We start from the raw sequence: 26,269 nt of genomic DNA on the forward strand, positions 1-26,269 counted from the left end.
GTGGCTCCCCCTCCTTCAGCAGCAGTAGCTGTACAGGATTTTAACTTCCTCAAGGGCACTGGGCATCAGTAGCTGACATTCCAAGACAGCTACTGGAACAGCCGACCCCTGAGCCTGGATCGTTTATGAGGCAAGCTCTCATGCTGGCTCAATAAAAAGGTAGAGGAGTAGGGAGTGGGATCCTTTCCTGGAACACAATCTCTCTATGCCCTGGCTCCTTTCATGCTTCTTGGTGGAAGGGATGAAAACATGGGACCATGTATCTCACCTCGTTGGCTCTGAATTTCTCACAAACCTGGCTCTGTGCCATGCTGTGTGCAGTGGTGTTTACTTTCATCTACGTCCCCACACCCTTCTCTGCATGGCCTCATTCCTCCTCTCTGTTCCCCGAGAGCATGCCCCCATGGCGAGTCCCGCTTCCTTCTAGACCTGGGTATGCTTGCTCCTCCATGATTTCATCTGCTCCTGAGGATTCCAATGTAACCTTGTGGCAAGGACTCCTGTGTATGCCATATCTTCAAATTCCAGGCCTGGCTGGACGTTGTCACTTAGACCTGGCACATTGAACCTTCGGAATGTTCAAAACTGAATTAATTTTTAAATTTTCTTTTCCCTTGGCCGTGAAAATAAACATAAATAAATAAATACCTTGCCCTTCCTGTACTCATAAACTTGATGACTTGTCTGTCCTATCATCTATCTTGTCACCCTGATCGAAAATCCTAAGGTCCTCTCTCGATTCCTCCCCCACGACCAGTCATTTGGCACAAGCATCCTATCACACGGCTTTGCCCCCGCCTCCCTCCTCACTCAGTGCCTCTTCCCCACCAGGACCAGCATTCCGGTCTCTCTCTCCATACTCTGTCTGGTTAATTTTCCTCCCCTGCTCAAATACCTTCGGCGCCTCCCTATTACCTAAATACGTTGTAACTCCATACTCTGACTTTTCAGGCTCCCCACAAAACGGTCCAGGTCTAAGACGCAGCTGCTCTTCCACTATCCGTACTCGAACCAAGTCCATCGAGTCGCTCGTACTTCCTTCAGTCTACGCTCCTCACACTCCATGGTGCTGCCTGTGCTGTCTCCTCCACCTCAAACACCCTCCCGAACCCTCCTCCTGTTACACTCTCACACATCTACCAAGTTTATCTCAGATGTCCCCCTCTGGTGACATCTTCCTGTGTGCCTGCCCCCATTCACACTCTCAGAGCAGAGGTGTGTTCCTGGTTTATGGCGCTTGTCATAGTGCATTGTATTATCATCACGTGAGCACACATGTTCCTGAGGTTGAGGGCCGTTGGTTAGAGACAGTTTACACAAGGTGGTACCGCACTGGACTTCAGACACAGGTCTGTTGGTTGAATGGAGCAAGGGGTGATTGGCCTGGAGAAGAGATGACTCAGGGGACAAGGGGGACTGGCTTCTTGTACCTGTGGGGCTGTTTGCCATGGACATGTAGCATGGCCCCAGGAGGACAGCGTTCAGACCAACCTCTCTGCTTCTTGGGGGATCCTGGGTCCTGCACAGTGAGAGCTATCTCTGGGGAGTATGAGCTTTCTAGCACCCATCAAGAGTCTGGATAATTCACCACTTTCTGCTCTCATCTCCTTAGCCCTCTGGTTCTCTGAATGCCAGGCTGACACACAGATGCGATGCAGCTCTCAGGAAAGAACACGTTGGGCATTTGCTGCCATCTAGTGAAAGAAGCATGGCTTGGCCTCTTGCAAAAGCCAAGCAGATCCTGTGCTCTCCCCAGCAGCTGGCTCAGGGAATCCCCACTCTGGTGACATCTTCCTGTATGCCTGCCCCCATTCATACTCTCAGAGCAGAGGTGTGTTCTGGGACACCCGCCCCACCCCCTGCATGGCACAAAGCCTGGAAGAAGGGGACCGCCTGGGGGCGAACAGGTATGGGAAGGGCCAAACCTGCTGCACAGAACAGATCACATCTAGACCCCCCAACTATAATCCTTGCAGATCCTCCCCTACCTCCAGCTAGGAGGTATTCCTACTGGAATGATGGCCAGCCACCTTTTTCAGAAAACTTGGTCAGGATCCATAAAACAACTAGAGTTCATAATCAGAAGAATCTTTTAGGGAAGAAATAGGTCTCCCAGAGCCTTTAGAAGTACTGGCCATGACTTTAGAACTGGTAATTTCCACAAGGCCCCTGCAGCTCTACATAGAAGGCCCTATGGCCATGTCTCAAAGGTTTTCTGCTTCTGGGACACCCGCCCCACCCCCCGCATGGCACAAAGGTTCAGGCTCCACCAGGCAAGTGACCGCACACTCACTAGGTTATTGCGAGGTACAAATGAGATTATTCGTGACAAATGCTTAGCCACTCCTGATGCATAGCAACCCCTAAATAAAAATTAGATATTGATAATGATTAGATAATGACATTATTACTTTTCGCCAATGCTCCAGAGCACAAGGCTGCCTACAAAACTCACGAAACTCAGGCCCTGGACATGAATACATTGAGTCACAGTTAGATCTTGTACACTTTGAAAATAACTACCGCTCCGTGCACCACAGCACACAGTACTGGCCCTCCCTCCACTGGGCCATCGGGAGCATGTCAGAGGCTCAGACCTCAGGCTCCAGGATGCTGACAGGCATGTCAGTTCCTCCAGCCTGTATAAGTACAGGATTCCAGGGCTTCTGCGGGGTTTTTCTCCATGCCTAGATTGTCATAGTGTAGGTTCTTTGTCCCTAGACCAATCTCTTTGGAGACTGACAGCCTAATGTCTTGTTTGGCCTCTGGGCATCTCCAGTTTTTAGGGACGTCCTGAGCTACTTCTGGGGCCAGGCCCTCTTGACAGGCCTAGGTTGTTCTCTAAGCTGCATTTCATGAAGACATTCAGCCAAAACTGAGTGCAGGGCTTCTCAAATGGCTAAGAGCACCGTCTAACCAGCATGGCCTACGGCTCCCCAACCCTGGGGTCTGGATGCTGCTAAGAGGCTGCTGTCTCCATGGAAGGTGCCCACTGCAGATTTTTAACCACAGTCAAGTGACACTTTCTTATTGGTTCCAGCCAGTAGTGTGCTGGAGCCAGCTCGGGCCGGCTCACGAGACCTGACAGCAGACACTGCTTCCCAACTCCACGTTCAAAAACATCATGATGGTAGCTCGAAATCAGCTGTGATGGAAGTGTTCACCACAGAAATCAGGAACTGCTACAAACCCTGGCTTTTTTTTTTTTTTTTTTTCCGAAGAGCCAACTGTTATACACTCACCGGCACACCACTGGCTTCCGCCTTTAATTCCAAGCAAAACACCACGTTAAAACCACTGCTTACACCATCACAGGACAAGGAGATTTTTAGTGTCATATCTGAATAAAATGCAAAATGAAAGTCTCATTAATTTATTTATTTTTTCCAAATATATATAACAGAGACTGTATGTAGCTGGTGAGAAATAGATGGTAATGGACAAGTCAAGGTCATGCTTTTAGGTTTGAAATAAGCCTCAAATATTTAATGTTGGTAAAAATATCTGCAATAAGCTATTTATGAATTGGCAGGTTTGAATTGTTACTTAGCATGCAGAAGAACTATATGAGATATGCCACACACTTGCAGTGCGGAAAACATTAAACAAAGGTATTGGATAATATACCTAGAAACATATGGAAAAACACAATGTAAAATTTTAACTTTTTAAAAATTATTCCTTTGTTTTGACATAACTTGAACTATGTTTCAATCCTAACATCAGGGCATCCTCTACAGCCTTTTCTGGTATCTCTTCCTTATTAAAATAGTACCAGTGGTTACAGTCAAGCAGTGTTACCTTACAGCTCTGTAAACACCATTTGAAGTGAACCTTGAAATATCACTTCTTTTAGCCAGGAAAAAAGTGGAATATCTAGTTCAGTGAGTCCACTGTTTGTTCATACACTAAGCTGTGGACCCCTGGAGCCCAGAGGCTGGAGGCAAGGCTGTAAGGCTGTGAGGTAGGGGTCAAGGTGAGGGGCTCAGTCACAGTGGACCTTGCCCTCGGCCACCCCGGAGCTGGACAAGCTCCCATTGCAGGGTGTCTGGAGTGGTGAACGAGGCCTGTCTTCCAAGGTGCTCATAGTCACCTTCATCATGTACTTTCGAAAGGCCTTCTGGATAACGGCGGCGCATCTCTCCTCTTCCTTTCTCTTGGTGGTGGTGACAATGGGTTCATATAACTTCTTGAGAGGGTTGGCTTCCATGAACTTCTCCTCCATCATTGCTTTCATGCTATCCAGGCCATTGGAGTCACCGAGTACCCTAGTGGTGAAAGCGAAAAGGATATCCAGGCAGTGGAGGCGATCTCCAGTCACCATGGGCAAGTCCATTACTAGAAATTGAAATTTATTTGGCTTTGCCACACGCAAGGGCTCAGGAAGGGCATCGGCAAAATCAGAAAGGGCAGAATATTTGATAAACTGTGTCGCTTCTGGGTCAAACTTTTCCCAGACTTCATAGAATATTTCAAAGTCATCTTCACCCAAAGGGTCTTCACTTTCTTCAGTGGCTGTATTGAAGTTTTCTAAAATCACAGCAATATACATGTTGACAACAATGAGAAAAGAGATGATGATGTAACTGACAAAATAGCTTATGGCTGTGGTAGAGAGGTAACAATTCTCAGACTTGGGTTTGCAGGAATCATCTGACTGTAACATGGGGCTGAGGAGGGTATCCCAGCCCGCTGACGTGGTTATCTGGAAGAGACAGAGCAAGCTGCCTGCAAAAGTTTGGAAGTTGAATATGTCATCAATCCCAGAGTCTGGCTTCACTTTGCAAAACCAGCTCATACCGAAAATGGCATAGATAAACATAATCAGAAAGAGCAGAAGACCGATGTTGAATAGAGAGGGAAGAGACATCATCAGAGCAAAAAGGAGAGTCCTGATTCCTCGAGCTGCCCGAACAAGCCTCAAGATTCTGCCAATCCGAGCCAAGCGGACAATTCTGAAGAGTGTTGGGGGGAAAGGAATGTGCTCCTGGTCTTCCAAGGCAGAAATCATCATACCTCAGGAAAAGGAGAAGAGTCGGTCAGTTTCTAGCAGGCATCCTGGTCTCAGACCAGGCTGTCTCTCCTGCCTTGGAATCTTAGTGGGACCAAGGTTTACCAATACTTTTCAATTAATGCATAAAATTAAGAATTTTCTTTACCCATATCAAAGAAAACATCTATCTGTGCCTTAACTTGGAAAATAATTTCCAAGGGCCATACAGTTTTAGATGGGACTTTAGATGGGACAGGATGTCTAAAATATTAAAGACCCAAAGAAAGGAAAGAAAATGCAGCTTACGAAAGGCTATTTTGTGAGTTGCCTCATGCAGCTGAAGTGCATTATCTATTAGGCATTCAAAGTCATTCACGAAGTAACAATATAATAGTTTTTCATATTTATTGGATATATTGAATGGAAGACAGATAAACTACAGATAGAGTCTTTTAGATTAGTGCAAGGAGAAATCTCTGCTAATGAAGGTTGGGCTATCAGTGGAAACTGTGGAACCCTTAACTTCAAAGTCCTTAAAGGGACAGGTTCTTATTAGTATAGAGGAATTTGAATGCAGCCTGCCACAGGCAAGATCAAGGCTGGAAAGAGATGGCGGTATTAGGATGCTCATCTTTGGGCTCAAGCTGCCACAGATCTCTCATGTTGGTTAATGTGTTCATTCTAAGGACTCCTGAAGTTGGAGACACCCGAAAAATGACATCTCAAGCAGAGGTTTCTGCAAACTGCTGAATATCTGGCCTAAAATGTCACCCTGTACTCTCATTGCCTGCTCTTCAGGCAAGAGAAACATGGGTTTAAAACAACCCACATTTTGGCCCAAATATTATAGAATGGCAGGAACATGCTTGCTTGTGTAGACATAGCCTTGCTCTTGCACTGGGGGTCCCCTAAGGTCTTTCAGAGCAATGGGCAGCCAAAATTATCTGCCCATCACCTAATGACTAAGGAGAACTAGTTGATGAAATACTTCACTGACTGCTCAATTGTGTCAAAGAAGTCTAATACATATGTTAATTAGGCAGCCAACCCTGGTGAGAGGTGAAATTGATTAAGTACCAATTCAGTAACAATTGGAGGAGGTCCATCCTTTAAGGCCCACCTCTTCCATGACTATTTCATTGAGTAACCAAGCCCACAGTAATTCGTCCCATCTCTGAGCTCAGTCCTTCTGTGAACCATGTGATTTGGTGTTCAATCAATTTGTCTTTTTCTGGCTCTTTAAGGTGAGTAGCTCTTAATACTTCAATGGGATTGGAGAGATGCACTTTGACCCAAACTCACTTTGTATTTCTCCAAAAGCTTAGGAAAGTGCAGAGCCAGAGAAAGTGCAGAGGCTAAGTGTGGAATGACAGACCTACTGGCAAAGGTATATAAAATGCCGACTTTGGTGGGGAGGATTTGGCTCAGTGTGTGTATCTCCTCAACAAAATGCTATTCAGTGCTCTGCAGGTCACTGCAATTGCCTAGCATTTGTGCAAATGACAGAAGTCAGAGATATTTTCACAAACTGTACAATGCCTGGTACTACCACAAAGGAGTTTGATAAATCATGAAATGAATGAGCTTCTCTCTGCATATTGGAGAAAGCGCCCTTTAAGCAACCAGAAGGCTGTCCCTCCCACTGCTCATCCTACCACTATTTTCTGACATGACTGCTTCTGTCACTGCCACCAGGATTTGTGATCGAAAGTCCATTTAACTGTAAGTATGTGGAAGGATCTATTGCTAGACTCTACCTACACAAACTTCCTGGCTTAGAAACCAGAAGCATTTTTCTTGCTCACTGGAACATCTGCATTGCTGCTATAGTGATAGGAACCAAAATATTTTGATCCAACATATCTGTTTAAGGCATCCTTTCTGAAATAGCACAAAAGCTTACACCTGTGAAATCAGTTTTCATTGTCTTCATTGCTTTTTGAACTATGAGAAGGGCCCCCGGGCAGTTTTATAAAACTTCAAAAAAGTAAATTATCAGTTTAGTTAAAAGCAGACTTCAAAAATTCAGAGTAAACTCTTATGGTTTAGCCACGAAGAATAAAGGTATATGGCAATAACCCTTTTTTTTCTCCTATTCTTCTTTCATAAACCTTATAGTTAATTATAGCTATGGTTAGGGAAAATATACTGATTATAGAGTGAGGCTGATTGGTGAATGAGGTCCAAGCAATTGAGACAAGCACAGTTCATTCTGTGGTTTAAGTTAACATAGGAAATACAGTGACAAGAAAGTACCAGTTGGCCTCCTGACACACTTGTGGAAGCCCAAGCTAGGATGGACCATAGCGGCCTTGTCTAGGAGATAAGGGAAGGCCTGACAAAGTCACAAGGGCATAATAATTGTGATCTGACATCCCCATGGATTTTGAACTAAGGAAAAACATGAGAACTAAATGCTAAATCCTTAAAACTATAAAATGTTCATTAGGGCTTACAGTTGTACAGAAAGGTAGACCTTTGACTCAATTACCTGGATAAACCAGGTATCCCCACAGAAACTTTTATGTCATCTTAATTTTATCTATCTCCATTGAACAAATGATCCACATTATTATTTAACTACTTAAATCATGTAGGCAGTTAAGGGAAAGGAAATTACTCTGTATCTCCTAGCAACTTCCCAGCAGAGAATGGCATTAGTACACCTGTCCATTTTTTCAGAAATCACATTAAGCCTGATTACGTGCTTTGTGGATGGCTTGGATGTACTTCCAAATCATAAGATCTACAAGTTTACTTCTGGCTCTCAGATCAAAGCCCCTCTGGCTGCTGATTTTACTTACTAACAATAGAAAGGACCACGATCACACAATCAAATAAATTCCAGCCATTGGTGAAGTAGTATTGCCTCAAAGCAAAGATTTTGATGAGACACTCAATTGTAAAGATGACCACAAAGGCCAGGTTGAGATAGTCAAGGATGAGCCTCATGGTTTTAGATTGATTATATGATTCGGCCATCATGCTAACCATGTTGAGGATAATGAGGATGATGATGATGACGTCAAAGATCTGGTTGGTGACCAGGTCAAACACAAGACCCTGGCATTTGTTCTGAGGGGGAAAAAAAAAAGGAATCATAGATTATTTTAAGTTGTAAAGATGAAATTACATAAATGAAAAAGGTACCTATAACAGAGTTTATCCTCTTATAATTAAAGCAGTTTCTTGAAAAAAATGCACAGACCCTTTTTAGAGGGCAAGAAATTCTTGCATACATATTTTCACTTAAAGTTAATTAAATAATTGGTTTTAAGCTGTAGGCTTATAGCTTTAGTTTTATTTTTAAACAAAAAAGTATAAATAAAAAAATTCTTAGTAACAACATAATTTTGATATGATAGATGGTGTTTTGCTAAAATAAAATGGCTCATGTTGGATTTAAAAAAAAAAAAGATAAACTTTGGTCTCTATGTTTCATCTGTTCCTGTATTTTGACTTCAGTAATATTAATGCAGATAACACCTGCTCATATAATTATGTTGGACAAAGTAGAATTAGCATCTCCAAGTGTCCATTTGTCAGATCAGAATAATCAAACCTTATACTTAACCAAAATTCTATAGTCAGGCAATTCTTAAATGCGATTTTCTAATTCTTGCTCACTTGAAGATAAGGCTAGATAAATGGGATTCTGATCCAATGAGTACTAAAAACAGATACAGAAAAGCTGATTATTTCATATCATTTCTGATGGTGAACTTGCGTATTGGTTTGTTCGGAGATATTCACACTGCTCACAGAGCGAGTTTGTGCTAACTGCTCTGGCACAGATTCTAACTCAAGTTTGCATGCCCGATCTACCATGTGCAGTGAAATGACTAAATTTTTTCACTATTTTCTTTAATCTAACTGCTGTGAAGCACCATTTTATTTTTTTCTTAGTGGAAGACTGTCCTTAAACAAAAACTCAGACACTGATATTGTATGGCATTCTTGGCTATACACTGGTTGTTTTACAATATAGTGTATATGTTATATTATAATTTAATCAAAGTATACAGCCACTTTCTAATTAGAGAACTCACAGTTCCTTTGGAATTCATCTTTAGGACCTCAGGTATCTGTTATGGTAATCTAGGCAAAAGATTATGTTGGTTTGTGGTGTAACAGTGGAGAAAGACATAAGCGTTGTGGTTTAAGAGCTAATGGAGTCAGAGAGAGTTCAAACGGAGGGTGCTACAGGAGAGTTATGGCTGAAGCTATCCTTTCTGGTTGGGGGAGCCATTCAACTAGCCAGAGAACAGAGGATGGGTAATTTTGGAGGGAGATGATGAGGTTTGTTTTGAGCACGTTGAGTTTGAGGTGCCAGTAGGGCATGTAAGTGCCACAGGCGAGTAGAGGTACGGGTTTGGAGCTCAAGTAGAGAGGGGAATGCAGATGTGAAGTTCATTGGTATCAATACTGATTTGAATTAAAACCAAGAGAGCGAATGAGATCACTCAGGGAGCGCCAAGGCAATGAGAAGAAAGAGGACAGGGACAGCATTGGAGGGATACTACGTTTAAATTGGCATCTTTGAAACTTTGTGCCAGGAGCCCTAAAGCTTTTATCAAGGTGTCTGAAGAAGAAACGTGAAAGTCAAGTGGATTTGCCATGTGAGAATACACCCAGGAAATCAGAAAGGACCTGGAGAAAAAATACTTTTAAGGATGCTCTCCAGGAAAGCAGAATGAGGGGTGAGAATAAACATAAGGGAGGGAAGGCATCGACCTTACAGTTCAACTCTAATATTTGGACAAATGGAGGAGATTAAGAGTATAAGTTACCTCAAATGGCAGATGATCAAATTCACTCTCTGTCACTTTAGAATGACCCCTACACTTCAGTATGATTTTTAAACCCAGTAATGAAGACACCCTGTGGGGATGCTTCAGGAAGAATCAGAAATGATTCCAGATCCTTTGCTCTAGTACTGGAAATGAAATACATCACTGCTCAGGTTCAAACAGTTGTGTCCACCCCCTCCCGACCCCCACAATGCAATTACTATTCATTTATTCCAAAGGTCAAAAGATAATATTTAGATTTTGGAGATTAAAAAAACATCTGTGGGGAGGTAAAGTTGTGAGGAAAGGGCTAACAGCTAATGTGAAGTCTTAGCCCCAACTCAGGGACATCCGGGGATATGATGTTGGATTTATTTTATGCAACTCTGCTCTCTGGAATACAAAAGTTAAGATAAATGTGCATTGTTAACTGGTAAGATTGTACTTGGTTGTCAGAATCACTCATTGTGAAGCCTTGACCGGTGACCTATAGCTACACAGGGAGGGCTGTGGTGTGGCACGTACTCCCAGACGAGCCACGTGACAAACATGTTATAAAAGATAGTTAAGGAATGGATGTGGCAGCTTCCCTGTGGTAAAGCAGTCCATGTCCACTTCAAGTTCGTCTCCTGCAGCCTAACATGCCCAGTGCAGTGGAGAGTTCTGGAAGCTACATTTATGTCATTGCAACTTCTGTTTGGTTGTATGCTACATTGCTAGCTTCACATCCTTCATGAAATAAATTGGTAAATAGGGGGGAACTTATTGAGTCTCATGAGTCTTCATTAATGCCAAATCTGGGACCGAATGGTGTTGAGTCAGTGGTTACATAGCATGCTCATGTAAATAAAAATGCTCTTTGTCTTTTTTGTTGGCTCAAGTTCAGATAAGAATTTCAAAGTGAAATTAGTACTAGAAAGTGAGATTGGTACTTAAAAGCTAGATTTGACTTAGATAAATTGAAGTTCCACATTCTGTTGACAGGTTAAACCTCCTCAAATATAATTGTATCTTTAACTCCTTGGTCAAAAGTTCTTCATCGTAAAAATTTTAAACACTTGGTCCTGACATTCACAGACATTTTTAGTGCAAGACAAATATTTAATCCTAGTGGAATGGATTCTGTATGTGCCTTAAAACATATTTTTTCATTCAACAAATAAATACAAAGAATATGCTTTACACCAGGCTCTATTCTGAGTGCTGGGAATAGCAGTAAACTGAATATACTTTTGATAATTTGGGGTCTCCTGTTTTAATGAAAATCTCCAAGCCCTCCACATGCTTCGGATATCAAGCCCCTCCTCCATACTGCTTTCCCAGACTTTTCGGCACCCCCCACCCGCCCCGACCCTCCTTGCCTTGAAATCCTGCGAATTCACTTGTCACAGCTACTAGCAGTGTCTGTTGTGTTACTTTATAATCTAATGCTCTCAAAGCCCAGATCTTTAATTAGACTGTAAACACAGAGCAGCCTTCTAGTACCTGGTAAAGCAGGATTCATAGAATGCAGGGGTTAGCAACCATGGCCCGTAGGCCAAATCCAGCCACCACCTCTTCTTGGATAGCCAGTGAGCTTAGAATAGGTTTTACACTTCGAAGTGTTTGGGGAAAAATTCAAAAGAAGAATAAAATTCTGACATGTGAATATTATATAAAATCCAAACTTTAGTGTCTCTAAATCAAGTTGTGTTGGAACACTGCCATGCATATTTATTCTATATTGCCTATGGCTGCTTTTGTGCTACCATGGCAGAATTGTGTAGCAGCAGCAGAGACCACACAGGCTGCAAAGCCTAAACTATTTACTGCCTGACCTTTTGCAGAAAAAGTTTCGTCAGCGCCTGATAATAGAAAGTTTATCATAAACACTCGTGAAGTGGAAGTGAGCATGCATGACCTCAACTTCACAGCAGAAAAAGGTGACAAAAGGTTTTATAAATACATTTTAAACTGGTCAAGATTAAGTTAAACCAGACTGTTAAGTTCACGTCATTGCAATAAGTATATACTAGGCACCTATTGTGTGCTCGCTAAAAAGCAAATTAAAGTTGTTGCCCAGGCTCTTCCTATTGAATTTGAGTTTCTAATTTTCCTAAGGACTTGAGCCATACACCAGTGTATCTCTGGGTTTTTATTGAGTTCTTAGATAATGTCTGTAAATTTTAAAACTTAAACAAGGAGAGCATTGTAGACACCTGAGTTCCTCATAACCATTTTCTGAACCTATGTATTTAGAATCAATCGATTGCTCTCACCAGAGGTCTTGGAATGGGCTTCTGAGGTTTTTTGGATCCTAATTTTTTCATTGCATTATAGTATTTATTCTGTTCTTCTGTCAAAAAAATGTCTTGGCCACCTAAGTATATGACAAAGATGAGAGTTAATTATTAACAGATTTCTGGAAACAACTTCTGAATTGTCAGAGGTAGTTTTAAAGTTATATTGCACTTCTATCAACAATTCCTACAATTCCAATGAGAAGCAAAAGAGGTTGGACTTTAGGGGAGAGCTGAAAGGAAACAGGGTTTAAATTAAGGAATAAGGGGAAAATCTTACTTTTATCACTTACGTTTCATTTTTTATATTATAAACAAAAACTCTTTGCAAACATCTACATAATCTTTACAAAAACTGAATATATTTCAGGTTGCATAGATCAAACCATACTCTAACAAAAATTTAAACAAAAAATTGAACAAAGTAGCAATTAAAATTCTCCTAAATAAATGAATGCGTATTCACTATAAATAAAATTTCATAAAACCTGTCCAGAGCCTTTCTCGGAAAATAGAAAAATGAATTAGGATTTTTATTTCTGGAAATTTGGCAGGAGATAAACTATCTAGAAATGATGGATGAAACAGAATTCTTTTAAAATGTATAGCTGAACTTGTACAAAAGTAAAGAAAATCTCCAGGGTCTGAAAAATCAAGTGAGAACAAAAAGAGCAGGAAATTAGCCCTAAAGCCATGGTTGGCCTAAGAACATTTGTTAATCTCTGAAAAAACTAGAATGTTGGGCTTTAAACCACAAGAGGTCATGGGAAAAAAAGCGGCGGGCTTGTGCCAAGATCCCTGCGTGAATCGGGGACTCTCCGAGTGCTGCCAACAAAAAAGTGAAGAAGAAAACAGAATCTGTCTGTTGGCAATGAAAGACAACTAGGAAATTGTCTCAGCCTGTACCAGGGGGAAAAACCCTGTCTACCCTGATAATTTGTGAATCCAGGTCTGCCTTGATGAGGGTACAGGGTTTAAATTTACACCACCAGTATGGACCAAAAATATACAGACCTAGGACAGTCTTTTCAAAAAAATGGTGCTGGGGAAACTGGATATCCACATGCAAAAGAATGAAGGTGAATCCATATATAAAAATCATCTATAAAATCATATATAAAAACTCAATATGGATCAAAGACATAACTGTAAAGTCTAAAACAACAAAATGCTTAGAAGAAAACCTAAGACAAGAGCTTCATGACACTGGATTTAGCAATGATTTCTTGGATATGACACCAAAGGCAGAAGAGAAATAGACAAATTGGACTTCATAAAAATTTAGTGCATCATTAAAAGACACTTTACATATCTTGTTTACATATCTTGGCCACCGTGAATAATGCTGCAATGAACATAGGGGTATATATCTTTACAAATAATGTTTTCAAATTTGAGGGGTAGATACCCAGAACAAGGATTGCTGGGTCATATGGTAGCTCTGTTCTTAACTTTTTGAGATACCTCCATACTATTTACCAATTTACATTCCTTCGATGGATGACTGGATAAAGAAGATGCTGTACACACATACAATGGAATACTACTCAGCCATAAGAAAAGATGAAATACTGATATTTGCAACAACATGGATGGACCTTGAGAATATCATGCTAAGTGAAATAGTCAAGAACCATATGATTTCACTCATATGTGGGATATAAAACAGAAAACAACAAATGAACAAACAAGATAAATAAACAAACAAAAAACTCATAGACACAGATAATAAAATGGTGGTTACCAGATGAAAAGGGAGGTGGGGAGAGGGAAGGTAGAAGAGGGTAAAGGGGGTCAGATATATAGTGATAGAAGGAGACTTAACTTTGAGTGGTGAACACACAATGCAGTATACAGATGATGTATTATAGAACTGTACACTTGAAACATATATGATCTTATAAACCAATGTCATCCAATAAATTAAATAATATTTTTTTAAAAGAAAAAGAATTACTGTATCAAAAGACACTATCAACAGAGTAACAGGGTAACCCACAGAATGGGAAAAATATTTGCAAATCATATAAGGGATTAATATTCAGAACACATAGAGAACACCTAAAAGTTAACAAAAAGACAAACAACCGGATTCAAAAATGGGCAAAGGACTGGAATATACATTTCTCCAAAGAAGATATACAATTGGCCAATAAGCACATGAAAAAATGTTCAACGCCACTAATCATGAGGAAATTGCAAGTCAAAACCAAAATGAGATATTGCCTCACACCCATTAGGATAGCTATTATTAAAAACAAAACAAAACGTCCCCACACCCAGCTGCCACGACCAGGATGGCTGGGAGACTTGCTGCCTTCTTCAAGAATGTCTGGGCCAAGGAGCCAGTGGTGGTTGCATTGGTCACCATCAGGGGCCTCGCTATAATTCTGCCCTCCATCAGCCCCTACTCTAAGTACACTACCACGATCAACAGATCATACCCTATAACTACTCAGTGCCCTCCGAGATGATGGCAACATGCCCGATGTGCCCAGCTACTCCCACGACCCCCAGGGCTCAAGCTTGGAGAGGCTAAAGAAACCGTGAGCACCTCCATGGACAGAGAAGAAGCTCCCTCCCCTGTGGCCCACAATAAAAATGTAAACACTATCCACCCCCCCCCCCCCCCCGCAAAAAACAAACAAACAAACCAGAAAACAAGTATTTCCAAGATCATAGAGAAATCAGAACCTTTGTACACTGTTGGTGGGAATGTAAAATGGTACAGCCTCTGTGGAAAACAGTACGGTGGGTCCTCAAAACATTAAAAATATTATCACCATGTGATCCAGCAATTTCACTTCTGGGTATAGATCCAAAATAATTGAGATCTCAAAAAGATAGCTGCACCACCATGTTCACAGCAGCTTTATTCGCTATAGCTAAAATGTGGAAGCAACCCAGGTATCCACTGACAGATGAACAGATGAGCAAAATGTGGTATATCATAAAATAGAATATTATTCAGTCTTATAAAGAAAGGAAATTCTGCAATATGCTACAACATGGGTGAGCCTTGAGGACATTATACTAAATGAAATAAGCCAGTCACAAAAAAGATAAATAGTATATGATTCCACTGATACGAGATACTTAGAGGACTCAAATCATAGAGACAGAAAGTAGAGGGGCGGTTGCCAGGGATTCGGGGGAAGAAAAATGGAAATTATTGTTTAATGAATATTGAGTTTCAGTTTCATAAGATGAAAAGAGTTATGGAGACAGATAGTGAGAATGGTTGTGCAACATTATGAATGTATTTAATATAGCTGAACTGTACCCTAACAATGGTTAAGATGGTAAATTTTGTGTTATGTGTAGTGTACCACAATAAAAAACAGATTGAAAAAAAAAGTAGAGCCCTAGAAGTTAAACAAGTTGTTTCAGGGTGCCCGGCAGACACAAGTGTGTTTAGGAATCATATGCATTATGATAGTATTAATACTATTATTCTGAGACTCTCCTATGTGTGTGTTGTGAGTTAAAGAAAATAGTAATTATGGACAATCTTAATGCTATCATGTCCTATGCCCATAAGAACCAGGGTTCTCAGTGTGGAAAAGAGGAGATAACAGATGTATTAGGTTAGAGGCAAACCTCATAGTCTTGAATTTGAACCATCAGTATTCATATTCACACATATATTTTTCCTAGTAGTCCTAAATTTGAAGTATCTCTGTCCACTGAAAAAGCCTCGAAGCAATGACAATGAGCATTCCAGACTGTGGTCTTGGAACACCATCTCATGTAACAAAACTAGCACTCCTTAGAGAGATGGCTGATTTCGGATCTGGGGCAGGAAGGATCTGACATAGGCCTGAAACAGCTCACCATTCCAGAGAGCAAGGAAGCTGTCAAATGGGAGGATCTTACTTGAATACCGATTTGAAAAGAAACAAACTTTAATACCAAGTAATCAATCAATAACTAAATGAATAAATATTTTAAGAAAATGAAAGACTGGAGTAAATTTGAACATGGACTCGGTATCTGACAAAGGTAAAGAATTCATATTAAACTTTATAAGTGTAATAAGAGAATTGTAGTTATGCTTAAAAACAGATATATTCTCAAATATTTGTGGATGAAATGATATGATGCCTGTGATTTGCTCTATAAAAAAAAATCCAGTGTCAGGACTGGGTGAGAGCATAGATGACATAAAGATGTTCTTAAATCGATAAGTGCTTTGATAGGTGACGGGTATTTTGGGTTCGTTTTAGTCTACTCTTGTGCATGTTTGAAATTTCCTATAATGAAAAGTAAAACAAAGCAAAACTGCTACAGACTGATCAAAACAGTGATCTCTAATGTAAGCTGAAATCTAAAATCACAAGGCCTGACATCCAAATTACAGGTATTGATTGCAATCAGGCTGCATATTACAGAGGTGACTCCGCATAGCACACTCTCAAGTGACAGCAGCAATACAGTTGTGTAAGGACAATGGCTGACTCCCCCAGTAGAACCCTAGGAAGGCTCACCAGTAACAAGATACAGTTTGGACGGTTTAAAAGAGCTCAATGGGAAAATTAAAAAGAGCTACAAAAAAATGTCAGGAAAACCAAAGGTGAATATTTAGTTACCTGGTTTTAGAACTAAGATATGCCTTTAGTTAATAAATGCAAGAGAAGTCAAAAAAGGAAACATTTGAGAGTTTGATTCCATAAAAATGCTAAATGTCTGTAAGTCAGAAACATCATTATGGAAACACCGGAAGCAAGTCACAAATTGACCTTACTACATAAAAACATACGAAAAAGATGACAATCTCAATTTTAAAAAGTGACAAAGACTTTCATCCTGTGAAACCATGTGTAACCTCACAAACGATCAAATAAATGAATATAAAACAATGAAATAACACTTTTACCCATCAAGTTAGAAAAGATTTTTTAAAATATAAAAATAAACAGAATGCTGAGAAAAGAACAAAGAGGCATTTTCATATCTTGCAAAAGAAGGGTCCCCAGCACAATATTTCTGAAAGGTAATTTGACAATATATCTTTAAAGCCTTGAATTCTAAGAACTTATCCTGAGGAAATAACCAGAGATACACAGAGAGAATTTCAAGAACATTTGTGATAGTTTTAGAAGAAAAAGAAATTTAAAAATGACCTAAATGTCCAGAAAAGGGGGAGAATAATTAAGATAAATTATGATCTATCCATAATATGGAATGTAATTCAGCCCTGAAAATTCTTACAACAAAGATGATTTCATGACATATGGGCTCATAACTAATATGAAGGAAGAGAAGCTAGAAAATTAAAAATATCATGCAATCTCAATTGTGTAAAATGATATACATATTTAGTTTGAAAGTAACTGGAAGGGATTGTACCAAAATGATGAGGCTTAATTCCAAATGGTTATCATTTGGTTGTCATTTTATGGGTGATTTAAATTTTCTTTTTATCTTCCTTTATTTTCCACATTTACTATGGATAATAGAATCAGAAAAATAAACATCTGTTTACTTCAATGCATGGGGAAAAAAATCTCCCTAAAAACATCTGCCTCTTCCCCAACCATATTCTTTCCAAGTAAGGTGAATAAATTTGCTAAGACTTGGGTGTTGGGAGCCAGGACACAAGTTTGCTGAAAGAAGAGAGTTTGCTCTTTTTATCCTGGATAACAAAGTACATTTGAAAGGTTATTAAAATATAACTATAGTTTCATAAATACTAATCCTAGTAGTTGCTTTTTTACTAGGGTTCGATAATGTCCTTTGCATAAGAGGGTAAAATGGAGAGAAAAAACAATGATTTAATAAAATCCAGCTGTTTTCAGTCCCTTTGCAGCCACATCTTCAATTATCTTCTCCAGGTGGTTCCCTCTTTGTTCTAATGCAGATGATAAAGGCTGCTTTGCACAACAATCTAGACCAGAATTATGTTTCAACCTAGCGCTTTGGAGAAGAGAGGTAAAATACCAAATTGGGAGAACCCCGATACTTATCTTTTTCTGCTGTTGGTTGAAGTTATCGATAATAACACCAATAAAGAGATTCAGAGTGAAGAATGAGCCAAAGATAATAAAAACTACGAAGTAAAGGTACATGTATTTGTTCCTCTCAAAAACTGGCTGGTCTTCCTTCTAAGAATTTTTTAAATGGGAGAAGAGAACAATTACTGGACAAAAATATAAGACATAGTAACTGCCTTATCTAGAAGACCACATGTACCTCAGCAGCAGCATTGACTCCTCAGCCTCCTCCAGACAGTGTGGTGCCCACAGGGATCCCCTCTTTCAGTTTCCCCAACCCCTGTGGGGTACCATGCAGTGGGGAGGGAGTGTGGCAGAAGAATTAGGCTTTTTTTCTTTTAGGCAATACAGAATCATTGAAGGTTGCAAGAGAGGGGAGTGGCGTGATCACATGTGTCTCTGAAAAGATCTCGAGGATTTCTATATGGATGCATAATTGGAGAGAGCCAGACTGCAGGTGAGGCCACCAAAGGAGGGGCATGTTCACCTCAGGCAGAGGCGACTGACTACCAACACTCGATGAATGAAGACATCTGTCACACAGAGCCCAGGTGTATTTAGTCTGTGCTTGTGTCCTACCACTCTTGAATCCTTGGTGCCTAGTATACCTTGTGACATGTAGCATACATTGAATTAATATATGAATGAATGAATGAATGAATGAATGAATGAATAATCAAGCTCCAGAATAAACACAAATGGACTACAACCAAGCTCCCCCAGCTCAAGGTGTGACCAAAAGCATTAGAGTCTGAGTAGCATAATTGGGCAGAGAGGTCTCTCGAATCTTTTTGAATTCTCCATGTGATCTGGACATGGGATTGGTAGGCATGGGCTTGCCATAGTGGACTTCATAGCAAGAAATGGGAATGTAATGCTGGGCCAGGGACTATGTGGAGGATAGGGCAGAGAGTTAGTATTTGAGGCCAAGAGTTGTTGAGAAGGGAGAAAGGCCCATGGTTTAATCAGCTGTAACTTCAGTATTTGAGACCGGCAGTATGCTCTGTGACTACACAGATAAGGGCCATCATGCTAGAAGCTAGCACACACAAGCTAGACCTGGGACTGACTTCAAACAGGGAGCTGTTACTAAGGGCGTGGCTTGGCATCCGAGGCTCCACTCCTCTCTGATTGGAGGTCTGGAGGACAAGGAACCAGACAGGATAGGGTGAGAGGGACAGACCCTTTCGGGGCATCACCTGGAGGCCAGGGCCAACATCAGGACAGGCACCCCTCCACATACCTCTAACCAGCATGTGAATGATATGTAGAAACACATACATGTAAATCACACACCTATTCTATCATACATCTGCATAAGATTTCCTCCTTACCCCCCAAATCCACCTTAAGACAGATGGATGTCCAAGGTAAAGTAGGGTGAAAGTCATATACTCAGACAAAAAAAATAGCATATTAATATTTTAAAATATTTTCTTTGTTATAAATTGCCTCTACTGCTATTAGAACACTACTCACACTACCTCTACTGCTACTACCAACTCCCATGTATGAAACACCTGCTATGTGCCAGGCATCCGCTCTGAAGACCCTCAAACAGAACATAAACATATGTGATGATCGGAAAAAATAAACAATGCTGGTTCCATTCCTGATTCATCCATTTGCTCACACTATAGCTTTGGGCAACACTCTTCCTTTCTATTCCTCAATCTTCTGACTGGGAAATAGAAATGACTGAGTATTCTAACTTTGGGAATCCATGACCACTTTTATTTAACTAGAATGTAACAGGTGATGATCACCAAAAACCCCATTAGTCTCTTGGGAGCCTGGAGCCATGGAAAGGTCTCTCTTGTTCAGACCTAGTTCAATCGTAAGGTTTTCCCACAGCCAAGAGGAATTATTCTTTGAAAAATGGCTTCTGCCTACCCACCCATTTGGAGAAAAGGTGAGAGAGAAAAATCAAGGCATCCTGTGATTTTGTTGTTGATTCTGGCTCCATCTCCCCCGTGAGTGGTTTCTCTTTGGTCACTATGGACAAAAAGGACTGGACTTTGGAGCATCCTAAGGTGTAATACTAATGGGAGGATGAATAAGAGCCCTTTTATCCCTATTTCATAGTATTTGTCCTAAGGAAAACAAAGCAAAGAATGCTGGCCACTGGAAATGCAAAGCAGGAGGCTGGCTGTACATGTAGTTCCTGATTTGACCTAGCACCTTAGAACATGGTGACTCAAGCTCACCTCGTTGGAATCAACAGCTGCATACATAATATCCATCCAGCCCTTAAACGTCGCCTGCAACAAAAGCAGAGAAATATGAACACAATTATAGACTTGCCACCAACAGACAGGTGCCATGCAAAAGCAAGCAAGGCCAGTGCGCAGATGTAAGATGACGTCCCACCCTTCCAGGACAGAATGTCCAAATAAAAGAATAGTAGAAGGGAATTCAAGGATGGATGTCTTGGGGTTTTTTCCTTCTTCATTTGCACAAGATAAAAAGTTAAAAAACAAAATAAATTTCTTAAAAATTGCTAGAGAAGCTATGGACCAACGGCTAGAAAGAGCCTGGTTAAGGCCCTCTCCTGATGCTATTCTGTCTGTAGTCTGTCCAAGACCTGCCAACTGCAGCTTGACCTGGGACTGACTCCCAACAGGGAACTGTTACTGAGAGTGTGGCTTGGCATCTGAGGCTCCACTCCTCTCTGATTAGAGCTCTGGAGGACAAGGTACCAGACAAAATAGGGTGAGAAAGACAGACCCTTTCGGGGTATCACTTGAGGCTGAGGCTCAGTACATGATAAAGTTGGAGATGCTCAGTGGGGAGCAATTCCAGAGAGCACTGGCTCCCACAAAAGGAACTAGAATTTGGTTCTATTCTCACTATATTTTTATAGCTGAGAAAGAATTTATGTCTCTCCTCGGAGTGGAAAGCATGCCAACAGCACTTACCACCTGCAGCAGGGCGAGGTAAGCCATTCCCACGTTGTCAAAGTTGACTTTCAGGTTGACCCAGGTGAAATTTCTACTTTCGCACTGACTTAGGTTTGCAACAAGGTTGGGATCTATGACCAAGCTCGAGTTCTCTGTTACATTAGTGCACCTTCCAAACTTTCCAGAAAACAAGTTTACTCCCAGGATACAAAATATGAGCCAGAAAATGAGGCAGACAAGCAAAACATTCAGAATGGCAGGTATGGCACCAATGAGAGCATTAACTACCACCTTAAGGAAACAAAGCAGAAGAGAAACATAATAGATGTGTGAGACTCACCAAGCTCTTGATCCTCCCAGGACAGGCCCGATGTGTGGGGCTGGATCTGTCAGAGCTCCGTCTTTCCTCTCCACCCTACCCAGCACCCTATGACAAGTCCTGCTCTCAGCTCCACAGGTAATGGGTCCTTTCTGTCACTATTGAGGATCACTCGAGAAGTGTCCTCTAATGATGGCATTAGAGACTTATGAGACACCCACCCTAGGACTGAAGGGAAGCCAAAACCCATCTTGGCTGACACAGAAGCTCTTTTAGGATGGAGACGATATTGTAGACTTTTCTCCATCTCTCAAATTCTAGAAAGGAGTCCGGGAAGAGCTGGGCAATTTAAGGGAAGCCCAGCCCAGGGAGAAAAGCTCCGCCATCCTCTGCTAGCCGACCTTCCTGCCAACCACCCAAAGAATGTACCTTCATTCCTTCAAACTGGGACAGTGCCCGCAGGGGCCTCAGTGCCCGTAGAGTCCGGAGGGACTTCAAGACCTTTAAGTCGATGAGATTGAGCACAGACACCTGGTGGGAATAGAAGTCACAGGTAGCATACCTGACCGGGTGCCCAGAGAAGCCAGTGGAGGTTGAGAGGCAAAGTGGATTATCCAGACACAGAAACCAGCAAGGCCTTCCCGGAAGGGGGAGGACAGGTGGAAAGGCCCTTGTGCCCCTTGTCTGACAAAGCTACAGTCCATGTAGGGGAGAATGATGCGTTATATATCGCAAGAAACTGTTGTGAATTAAAAATTAAAAAAAAAAAAAAAAAGACATGTCAATGATATGTGTGGGGTCCTAAACTGGATACTGAATTGGGGTGGGGGAAGGGGAAGATGGTGGTAGGTGGGTAGAGAGAATTAGCCATTAAGGACTTTGTTGTGACAACTGACAAAATTTGAAAATGGATGTGGGTTCTAGTTTTGGATCAGGTTAAATTTCCTAACTTTGGTAATTGTACTGTGACTGTGTGAGGCCATATCCTTGTTCTTAGGAAATAAAATGTTAAAGGGTAAAGGACATCATGCCTGCAACTTAGTTTCGAGCAGTTGAGAAAAAAAAAGAAAGAGAAAACAACAAAGCAGATGGGGTGAAATGTTAATAATTGGTAAATCTGGGGAAAGAGTACAAAGCGGTTCTTTACAGTATTTCTTGCAACATTTCTGCAATTTTGAAATGATGTCAAAATACAAGTTTATGAAGAAATAATAAATTATTTGTTCGCTAATATTTCCCCTCAGTCAAATACCTCCTGTTTGGAAAATTAAATTAAATTTTTTTTCTCCCAATACACTTCTTTCTAATAGGACAGGACTGAGGACTGGAAAGCTCTATAAATACTTTAAATTAAAACTTAACGAATTTGCTGAGCTGAAGTTGAAGACAACTCTTTGCAGATCTGCAGCCGTTCTTACTGATTAAGCAGAGCCTCCCGAGGTGCAGCTCTGAAGGGTTGCTGCTCAGCAGAGCAGGAAGCGAATTATGACGCTCCTGATGATGTCGAAGTTCACTAACATCTAAAAACAGACCCCGCTAACCTACCAACCTCATTGCAGTAGTAAAATATCTGCAAACTGAGAGATATGAGTGAGTTAATATAAAAGAGGAACCAGATTTTAAAATCTGTAATCAATTTCTTAAAACAAACAAACAAACAAAAAAACACCATCAATTCAAAATGGCTTTATTTATAGTGGTTTTTTAAAAATAGGCTTTTGTTTGTTCTTTGGTTCATAATAGCATTGCCTGTTGGGACAGCAGCTTTTCCACAAATACTTCTACCTTGTTTGTAGCCAGAGGGTAAAGGATGGCAAAGCTGAGCAGCTCTTTGGCTTTCCCGAATAATCGTCGTTGGTGGGGAAGAAGTAAGTGTGCCTCGATGGACGCTGTACACCTTTTCACCTGGAACCTCACCCCTAGTCTCTGTTCCATCAAATTGGGAGGCATCGATGACACTTGCAGGCACGAAAACACCCACATTCTTTCTCACTCTGTAGCATTCTGCAGTGTAGGAAGTCTGCTAGTTTATCTTACTTTTTTTCTACCTAACTGGCATTCATCACTCTGCACTATGTTTTGGAGATTCATCATGTTGATATTTATTCTTACCGTTTGGTCCTTTTAACTGCTGTGGAATATTACAGAATATAAATATTCATATTTTATAGATCCATCCCCCCTTCGTGAATATCTAAGTTATTTCCATTTCTTTGCTATTATGAACAACGAACTGGACAGATGTGTACATTTTTCCTGGGTATACACACAAGAGTTTTCCTTAGATGGGTAACTAGAAGTGGTATTTTTGGACTGCAAATTGGACTCACTTATAATATTACTTAATAGGGAACCACTTTCCCCAAAATGACTGTTACCAATTAAATTGTTAACCGTGATTAGAGATTCCATTTTTCTATACCCTTCTCAATATCAGATATTATCCAACTTTAAGATTTTTGTCAATCTGACAAACAAAAAGTTTTTCATTTTAATATGCACTTCTGTGCTAACGGGTGATATAAGGTATGTTTTTCAAACATTTACTAGCAACTCAAGTTCTTTCTGTGAATTGCCTGTTTGCACCCTTCTCCCATTCATACATTGGGTTGTCTTTTCCCTGTTGATCTGCAGGGAGTTTTTATATACCGTGGATAATTATTATCAGTTATATATATGGCAAATGCTGTCTCCAGACTGTCTTTAACTAATTATGTTATTACTGAATAGAAAAATCGAAGTTTTACATTTTGATATAGTTGAATTCATATATAGTTTTCCTAGTTGCATTTGCATATTCTATTCCAAAATTATAAAGATCATTTTATATAATCTTAACAAGCAACATAAAAGGATTATTCACAGAATTCTCTCATTTAATTTGCACAGTAACGCTCTGAATTAAGCGGCATTATATATGTCACCTACCACATTACAGACAAGGAAACCTGAAGCTCAGAAGGTCAGGAACTTGTTTCAGGTGGACGTGGGATTCATACCTTGGTCTGTATGAAACTAAGGCTAATAACAGTAATAGTGGGCCACACTATTATCGAATGCTTTCCCTGGGATTTATAAAGATACATGTTTATAAGACTTTTTCTTTTCTTGTTCTACTCATTTTTGTTCTACTCATTTTGTTATCAAGGTTATACTTGTCTCATTAAATAAGTCTGTAAGCCTCCCCTCTTTTTCTATTCTTTGTAACAACATGAATAGGTAGGGGTCAACTGCTTATCTCAGTTCAGGCCGTATTAACAGAATACCTTTGCCTGAATGGCTTATAAATATCAGAAATTTATTTCTCACAGTCTGGAGGCTGGGAAATCCAAGATCAAGTCACCAGCAGAGTCAGTGTCTGATTGAGGGCCAACTTCTTGGTTCATAGACAGCTGTCTTCTTGCTTTATCTTCTTCATATGGCAAGAAGGGGTGAGGAAGCTCTGTAGGGTCTCTTCTATAAGATCACTAATCCCATTCTTGAGGGCTCTGCCCGCATACCCTAACCACCTCCCCAAAGCCCCAAATACCAACACTTTGAAGATTAGCTTTCAGCGTATGAATTTTGGAGAGAGGAGACACAAACATTCAGTTTATAGCACTGCTCCTTGGAAGTTTGGCAAAACTTGTCTGTAAAACCATCTGGTCCTGGTGCCTTTTTTCAACAGTGTGGTACTGGACTACTGTTTTGATATTTTAAATGGTTATAGTCAGATTTGTTTCCCACTTTGTGTCTGGTCAAATTGGGACAATTTCTAGTCCACACTCATTTTTATCCAAGTGAAATGTCAAAACCTTAAGCGCTTTGCCTAAGGTGTCACAGAAAGAGAGCAGACAAAGTTGCTTTAGGACCAGTCTTCTAAGTTTAGGCCAGTAAACTCCAGGTCCCTAGAATGGAGATAAAATAATCTGTCCACCATCTTAGGGATTCTTCACTAAAATTTGATAAGATAATGGGTGCAGAGTGATTTGTGCTCTGGAAAACGACAGGCATCCACGTGACAAACACGTAGGTGCTCTTGTCGGAGCTCCTATGGCATTGAGTCCTTTCTAAAATGCCTGAACCACATGACCTACTTGTGTCCACCAACAAAATTATGGTTTGCCAGTGGGGTGAGCCAGCCACATGACTTAGGCTTAAGCATCGTCATAACTACCTCTTTAAATTGGGTGGACAAAAATCTAATTAGCTCATGATAGAAAGGATGTAGATGTTAACATCAAGGGCTTTGGAGTGAGACTTACTAGGTTCAAGTCTTCACCTTCACTACTTCTAGCTGAGCAATCTTGAATATGTTTCTTAGCCTCTCTATGAGTTAGTTTCCTCCTATCTATATGGGAAAAATAATAGTATCCCTACCACTAAGAGTAGCTGTGATAACTAAAAGAGAGGAAGCATAATCCTCTGAGCTTCAGGTTTCCTTGTCTATAATTTGGTAGGTGACACATAACTCTGCTTAACTTGGAACACTGTTGTGCAGATTAAATGAAGGAATGTATGTGAATAATCCTTTTTTGTTGCTTGGCAATCAAGATGGAGACCAGCCTAGTCTGTTGGCTGCTGACCTGCTTTGAGAAGTCATGAAAAGCGTATGATAGATGAGACTCAGGAAAGGCAGGACTACTGACAGATAGACGACAATTACTTACAAATACTATGAAGAAAATATTTTGGAGAGGCACACAGGAAAAGCAGCTCCTACATGATTTCTTCCCTCATTTCCACCCTCTCCCCTGCTTGCATGGGACACAGAGATGGTAAACTTACAATCACGATGATGAAATCGAGCCAGCACCAGGCGCTGGTGAAATACTTCCAAAATCCAAAGGCCACCCATTTCAGACCCATCTCCATGATAAAAATGAATGTGAAAATATTGTCAGTACAATTAAGTAATGCTTGGATATTGGGTTGTTTGTGAAGGTTAACATCTTCGAACACCTAAAACGATAAAGCATAGCCATAGGCCAGGTTGAATATTTATGCAGAACTTCT

General features: G+C 40.6%; 2 protein-coding genes and 1 pseudogene across 2 annotated transcripts in view; 1 reads left to right on the forward strand and 2 right to left on the reverse strand.

The window, feature by feature from the left end:
* The window catches only part of SCN10A (sodium voltage-gated channel alpha subunit 10), a 135,469-nt gene extending 134,448 nt beyond the window's left edge, over nt 1–1,021 (reverse strand). Inside the window, exon 1 of the mRNA XM_023527552.1 lies at nt 896–1,021. Coding sequence (XP_023383320.1) covers nt 896–1,021 — 126 coding nt within the window. The remainder of the gene's footprint in view (nt 1–895) is intronic.
* Nucleotides 1,022–3,985: 2,964 nt separating this feature from the next.
* SCN11A (sodium voltage-gated channel alpha subunit 11) overlaps nt 3,986–26,269 on the reverse strand; it is a 66,883-nt gene continuing 44,599 nt past the window's right edge. The window contains exons 19-26 of the mRNA XM_011355179.1: nt 26,042–26,215; nt 21,704–21,805; nt 20,974–21,246; nt 20,263–20,316; nt 18,025–18,166; nt 12,042–12,142; nt 7,798–8,068; nt 3,986–5,016 (exon numbers count right to left, since the gene is read on the reverse strand). Of these exons, the coding sequence (XP_011353481.1) occupies nt 3,986–5,016; nt 7,798–8,068; nt 12,042–12,142; nt 18,025–18,166; nt 20,263–20,316; nt 20,974–21,246; nt 21,704–21,805; nt 26,042–26,215 (2,148 nt within the window). The remainder of the gene's footprint in view (nt 5,017–7,797; nt 8,069–12,041; nt 12,143–18,024; nt 18,167–20,262; nt 20,317–20,973; nt 21,247–21,703; nt 21,806–26,041; nt 26,216–26,269) is intronic.
* On the forward strand, nt 14,359–14,612 carry LOC111735645 (annotated as a pseudogene).

The sequence above is a fragment of the Pteropus vampyrus genome, unplaced genomic scaffold, assembly GCF_000151845.1.
Source record: "Pteropus vampyrus isolate Shadow unplaced genomic scaffold, Pvam_2.0 Scaffold1, whole genome shotgun sequence".
In the NCBI taxonomy this organism is placed as follows: domain Eukaryota; kingdom Metazoa; phylum Chordata; class Mammalia; order Chiroptera; family Pteropodidae; genus Pteropus; species Pteropus vampyrus.